General features: G+C 42.2%; 2 protein-coding genes across 4 annotated transcripts in view; both read right to left on the bottom strand.

The window, feature by feature from the left end:
* LOC103399996 (methyl-CpG-binding domain protein 3-like) overlaps nucleotides 1-6,629 on the bottom strand; it is an 844,757-nt gene that overhangs the window by 106,174 nt on the left and 731,954 nt on the right. The gene's annotated exons all lie outside the window — the stretch shown is intronic.
* Nucleotides 491-6,629, bottom strand: part of ralgps2 (Ral GEF with PH domain and SH3 binding motif 2) — a 49,668-nt gene continuing 43,529 nt past the window's right edge. For 2 of the 3 annotated variants that reach the window (XM_008307230.2, XM_008307231.3), the window contains 5 exons: nucleotides 5,960-6,065; nucleotides 5,430-5,522; nucleotides 4,868-4,973; nucleotides 4,467-4,558; nucleotides 491-4,373 (listed from right to left, as the gene is read on the bottom strand). In XM_008307230.2, the coding sequence (XP_008305452.1) occupies nucleotides 4,344-4,373; nucleotides 4,467-4,558; nucleotides 4,868-4,973; nucleotides 5,430-5,522; nucleotides 5,960-6,065 (427 nt within the window). In that variant the 3' untranslated portion in view covers nucleotides 491-4,343. The other variant, XM_025066354.1, reaches the window with a different exon arrangement.

The following is a 6,629-nucleotide window of genomic DNA, read 5'->3' as shown; positions in this document are numbered from 1 at the left end:
GAAATGTTAACCAGAGGAATATAAACCAATAACACTTTCTTTCTCAACAGCTAAAAAGTGTCCACTTATGGAATAGCTTCATAATTTTTTATGAAGGCTGTATAAAAAAACATTAGAAATTATTTCAATAAAGGTGTCAAACATTAAATAGTGTACTGGCTGCTAACACCAGGTACCTAAACTCACACTACTGTAGTTGGTCAATTGAAAAGATGTTACAAAAGCATCTCATAAACTCTGTCACACAAGGTCTGTCACCATCCACCACACTGAGATCCATTGATCTGTGGAAATACATTAAAATAATGTGGACAGCACCTGAAATGTGACAAAAAAAAATGTGTTTAACTAACGTCATAATCTAACAGTTACGGTAATTATTAAATAATTATCTACATTTTACACATGACTAGTATGTGTATCTGCAATCATAAAACTGACTCATGTAACACACACACGACAACCTTCACTTCAGGAATCATGAAACTGGTTTGTGGAGTAAAAAAAGGGGCAGAGTGTTTATTGGAACTCAGTCTTCACACCAGGCAGCACATCACTCGTCAATGAGATCACAATGCTCGCCAATATCATGACACAGGCAGACAAAAACAAACACATGAAGCCATGTAAGGGGGTGGGGGGGCGCACACATCAGCCTCCTCCATCCAAAGGCTGAAGGATGTGATTCCGTAAATGTCCTCGGTAAACAGTGAATGACGCCTGGCCAGTGCACAGGTTCACATTGGTTTCGTTTTTTTATCACCACAGAATAAGCATGTCACATTGTAACAATCACACACGTGCTCCGGTCAAACCCTTTATCTCAGCTTTGACACTTTCCATGACCGTTAAAAAAAAAAGAAAAAAAAAAGAATCAATCAGCAAAGTGTTAGGGCTTAGTGAATACAGCTAATTAAGTTGTGTACAGTATGTGGGAAAAAAAAACAGCAAAGTGTAGAATGACAAGTTTCTTCATAATGACAAAACGTTTACCTCACAGGAGTTTTCACCCAAAACAAAAAAAAGTCTGTGTTTTTGTAAGCATTCAAATTCACGACTAGAGAGAGACGTGAAAAGAAAAGGGTTAATAAAATATTCTTACAAAAGTTTGACCATGCAATGTTCAGATATTATATGTATATAAATAAAAAATGAATGTAAACATAAGTTAGAATGAATCTCAGAGAGCGCTGAGACGTTTCATGTGGGCGAGATTGTGGACCAAAATTCATTAATAATTTTTTTTCCTTACACAGGACCTGTAACTGAGGAACTCACATCAGATCACATCTCTTGACATTTCTTCCATCGTACCCAGGTTACAGGCGGAGCAGACAATGAGGTGTATAACGTCTACACTCTGCTGCGGCTGCGTTGTCATTCTGTTCTTGATCAACATCTGACCGATTTCTTACTTCCCTGAATCACAGCATGGTATGTGGGTCAGAACCTAACCTGAGCCAATCACAGAGGTTGAATACTTCACCGAAAGCCTTGTCAGATTAGGTTAGATTACTTGAATTCACCCTGAAGGAAGGATTACATGATGACAGTGTCGATTAAGACTGGAACAGCTGGCAAAAAAATAAAAATAATGATGTCATGAATGCATCATCTACTACACTTAAACTCAATATTGTAAAACAACATCGAGTACTAGGATTGTTTGGATCGGTGTGTTTGTGGATTTGCTGATTTGAAGTGCAAGGGCCAGAAAATATAGGACAGAATGTTGACATTTATAAAGTGACTTGTTAATATATTAGAGATTCTGATGGATGGGTGTTTTCTCACTAAATCGCAGCAGGTCAATGACGTCAGCTGAGTCGATGTCAATACTGTAAGCATGTAATCACGTGACCTCGGATGGATGTCATGACCAGGTCTGAACATTTCATTCACTTTTTCCTCTGTCGTCTTCAGCTTCTATTGTGCTTTGGTTCTGGGATTGTGTCTTTGCGTCAGTTTTATTTATTTTTTAATCTCCCTGCCTGTACGACCCCTAACTTCACAATTTTCCCATCCAACACACCCGCGTGGTCTCTCTCTCCGCAGCATGAGCCGGCAGGTTCAGTCATGCAGGTAATTAGGTAGCAGGTCACCTCCCACTGCTCAGCAGTGACAGCAGTCTGACAAGATTCGTCTATTGGGCTTGAACTACAATCTCTTTTCAATAAAAATGTATGTACAGGATTCCATAAACCCCACAAAGCTGTCTTTGGCGTTCTCATTCACCACCTCATTTTCCAACATTTCCTTCCTCCCTCATCTCGTTTCCACCCTATTTTTTTTTAGAGTTTTAATGATTGTTGTAGACACTTAAAATGAATCCTAAAAGTACAACACGGATCACTGCTGCCAGACCAACACCAGGCTTCATGAACTCTAAAGATCTACGACGTCTCTACTGGTCTTTCTTTTTCTATATTACAGTACATGGTGCAACTCGGTGACCGTGACGTTGGGCGACAGACTGTGTAAACGGACGATGTAAACAGATAAGAAATACGATCAAAGGTTTCATTTCGAGTGGCATGCACCTCACTATTGTCATAACCAAATTAACTTGTTGTGTTTTGCGCACATACACACACACACAAACAAATAAACAACATCTGTGATACACAGTAGATTATTAGGGTTCTCCCAGGTTCTTTTTTCACTCAGAGCATCTACGTCTGCGTCACTGCCACTCTGCCTTCTTTACTCTAAAAAACAAAATCGTACAACACTCAGCTTTTGCTTGGCACTAATTAGAATCAATGTGCAACTGCAGACGCAACACGGTCAGGGGGGGGGGGCACTGACTGAACTAGGTTCTGGTTTGACCAAATAGGGGGCCAGAAATTGGAAAAAATAAAATTCACGTGTGTGTGTAAAATAATCAAAATAACTTCACAGAAGGGAGAAGAAAAACAGAACAAAAACCATGTAACATTCAAATGTAACAGACAAAAAAAAAAAAACCTAAATCAACGAACAGTCGTCTACTACATGGTAATACTGTGAACTGCACCATCACTCCCAAAGAAACAAAACAGAACGATAACAACATACATGATTTAAAATAGACTTGTATGGCTCCAGGTAGCTTCCCATGTCTGCTCCGGACCAAAGAATCTACCAATAATAAAGAAGAAGAAGAAGAGGATGAGATGAAAAGAATGCTCAGGCTGTTTTTCTCTCACACTCATTCACAGTTTCAAGTCTGTAGTGTTTTGTTTGTGTGAATCTGTGGAACAAGGCATCGCTGTTCGGGGCGGATGGCGGCAATGCAAAGATGCTGGAAAGAAAAGACAGGCGGCTTTTGAAAAAAAAAAAAAAGAAAATCGCTCGTCGACCCTGACGCTTGAACAAAACACATGAGCTTAGACTCTGGGATGATCGTACCGAAGCAAAATTACCGAAGAGGTTCGGAATCTAAGCAGAAGAGAAAAAGGTCACCCGGTTCAGATATATAGATACACGCTCGCCAGCAGAACGATGAGTACATGACAAAAAAAAAAAAAGATCCTTCTGAAATAAAGGTAGAATTGATAGGAAAATATGAGCTTTTTTTTTTTTTGATGATGATGAAGTGGATCACAAATCATAGCCCTTTCATTTATAACCATGCAATCAAATCAGCCAGTGTGGGCATGCATTTGTGTGGAAAAATGCGTGACTTCCACTAATCGGGAAGGAAAACAGTCACAGACAGTTAAAAGTGTCAAACGTAATAATAAAAAGGAGGGTTTTTTTAATTATTTTTTTATCTGCAGTTTTTGTGTCCATTTGACTAAAAGGACAGTCTTGCGTCCACGCACGGGAAGGAAACGGTTAAAATTCATAACCTCTAAACCCAACCGAAGAGAGAATTTGTTTGTTTTTTTTCTTCCAAGTCTGAGGACGGTCCGTCTGTGAGAGGAGGGGGGCGGGAAGAGGAGAAGGTGAAAACACATCCACTCAAGTGCTGAACAATCTCAGTAAAAATAAGGATACCGAGACCGAATCGGGGACGAGAGCAGTGGTCCGGGTCCTCGTTCAGTAGTTTGTACATCCAACGAAACTTCTTTACACGCACGTACGCACGCACACATACACGCAGATTCATTTTTCACATGTACGAGCGTGCAGAAACGCTCACACGTTGGGGTTATTCTAGTTAAGGCAGTGGTGGCAGGTGAGGCTGCAAAAGGCTGTAGTGAGGCCGGGGCTAGAATTGGAGAATCATCAGGCAGGGCTCATGGCAGTGAAACCTCTACTCCCACTACTGAGTCAGCGCTGCTCCTCGTCCTCCTCATCGTCGTCGTCTGTGTCCTCATCCTTGTCGTCTTTTGTTCGTTCACACTTCCCAGCATCACTCACTCAAATGACATCAGATTGGCTGGCACCTGGAAGACAGAAGGAGATTGATGGAAAAGTGCCATCCGGCAGTGTGTGTCTGAGAGTGTGTGTGTGTGTGTGTGTCTTTTGCGGCCCTCTACCTGTTGTCTATTGCTCTGACAGGCAGCACTCAGATGTTTGAACCAGAGCAAAGCGTTTATTCTGTTCCCTGCTTGGTACTTGTAGGTGTTACCTAGGCAGCAGCAGAGACAAATAGTGTTAGTTTCCAGCTCTCTCCACTCTTCTACTTGTGCTTTTTTTTTCTTTTTTTTCTCAACACTGTGGAAAAGGGAAAAATTGCTCAAGTCTGACTTGACTTTGGCTCACCGGGCAAAACAAAAACAGTCACGGAGAAGTTCAGGACAAAGTTAAATGGACCGTGGCTCTGCGTAACTTGCAGTAAATTAATATAAAAAAAAAAACCTCCAAAATATATTCAATATAATTCACTGTTACGGCAGAACTACTATGAATGAAATAGTTTAATGTGTGTTGATCTCACCGTGCTCGGAATCTGTCAGCAAGAAGACGTCGGGATGCTCCAGATCGTCCGCCATCATGGCCATCAGGCCCACCACACACACACTCTTGCTAGACGTCGACTTGAACTGAGATGGGGGGGAAAAAAAAAGCAAAGAAAAGCAATAATTAGTCGGGTCTAAACATAAAAACAGTAAATGCGTGCGTCCCAATGGGTGTAGAATGTCTTTGAGCTTCCATGTCCACGAGACAAGGTTCTAATTAGCCCGTGAGGGACACGCAGGACCTCAGTGATGTCACTGCTCTCATTATGCAGACTGCTTCCATCTGTTCGTCCTCCTCAGTCTAAACCAAGTCTGGACTTCAACACAGGACGAGACATTAAATTCAATTTACCGTAAACTCCATTCATTTCATTTCTATTTCATATATAAGACTTTTTTGTCACGTGTCATTATTTTTTTAACTCATTTAGATCATATGTAACTTCACGCCACAAAGACGCTGAAACGCCTCCTAACATTTGTCCCTCGGTTCATTTCGTCAGCAACGTTTGAAGAGCAGGACGGTCGTCGGAGACTTACATGTTTCCTCTCAGTGGCCTTCAGGGACTTGGCAGCGTAGTAGTACAGCTGAGTTCCACAAAGGGCAACCCAGTATTTGGTCCAAGAGGCCACCTGGAGGGGATTGTGGGTAGAGATGGGAGATCAGTGATGGGCTAGACCAATTTGATCTTACTTTTACATTTTTTTTCTCCTGGAGGCAAAAATAAATACATATCCATGGCGAAGGGGGAAAAAACATGACAGCAACGGTTATTTTAGCTGCAAAAATGGGATTTGTTTCCATGACAGAGGAGGGTAATCATAAATATATGAAATGACTTGAGCAGAGAAAGGGAAAGGATAACTATGGAAACAAATGTGAGCACAGGTAGACGGAGGGAGAATTACAACGAGTACGGAAATACAGACAGGACACAGGGAGAAACGGAGATGTTCAGCAGCTTTGACGACTCTCTGGGGTCCTGTTTCTGTGACCATCTGCTGTATGTAGAGGTGTAGGAATAGCACATGGACACACAGACATGGAGACTGCGTGTTTGGGTTCTCACTGTCGGTTTCTTGCCCTCCTTCATTACAGTCTTCCTTCGCAACACCCCCTGCATGGTGACAGCTCCTGGATACAGATGAACCGCCAGCTCCTCTGACTCCGCCGAGCTGCAAGACATCAAATAAAACGATTACGAAAACAGTTCCACTCAAAATGAACCCCAGAGAACATGCATGCGTCCCTGCATGCATGTGTACCAGATCAACTCAGAGATGAACGCGCACCAAAGGCCGACATATTCTGCAAAAAACCTTGCACTCTGCCTGGTGCGTTTTTTGCGTGCGTCGATTAGCTTTTACGTGTTAACACTGCCATCTACAGGTGAAGAAAACGGGCAGAGGTGATCAAGGTGCTGTGCAGATTGTGTCCGTCTGGAGGATCAGAGCAGGAAGCCCTGTGCAGAGACAGAGTGAAAGCTGGTGGAAACAGGGGAAAGAGAAGAAGAGTCCACCTCTGAGTCCCCCGAAAAAAAAAAAAAAAAAAAAACTGCCTAAGAAGAAGCCGAAGAGTCTGCTTTTCTCTCACTTGAAGAATTAGGCCATTTCGGTTGATTTCCAGTATCACATGTGTGACAGTGGAAAGAGAGGTTTCAGCTCCAAGCTTGGAATCCTATCACAGAGGGAGTGTGCTAACGTGTGTGAGCGCAACAGAGCAGACATGCAAGAAGAAAC

Source organism: Cynoglossus semilaevis, chromosome 2, assembly GCF_000523025.1.
Source record: "Cynoglossus semilaevis isolate Cse_v1.0 chromosome 2, Cse_v1.0, whole genome shotgun sequence".
Lineage (NCBI taxonomy): Eukaryota > Metazoa > Chordata > Actinopteri > Pleuronectiformes > Cynoglossidae > Cynoglossus > Cynoglossus semilaevis.
Note: the sequence above shows the minus strand (reverse complement) of the source record. Positions and strands in the feature narration are given on the sequence as shown.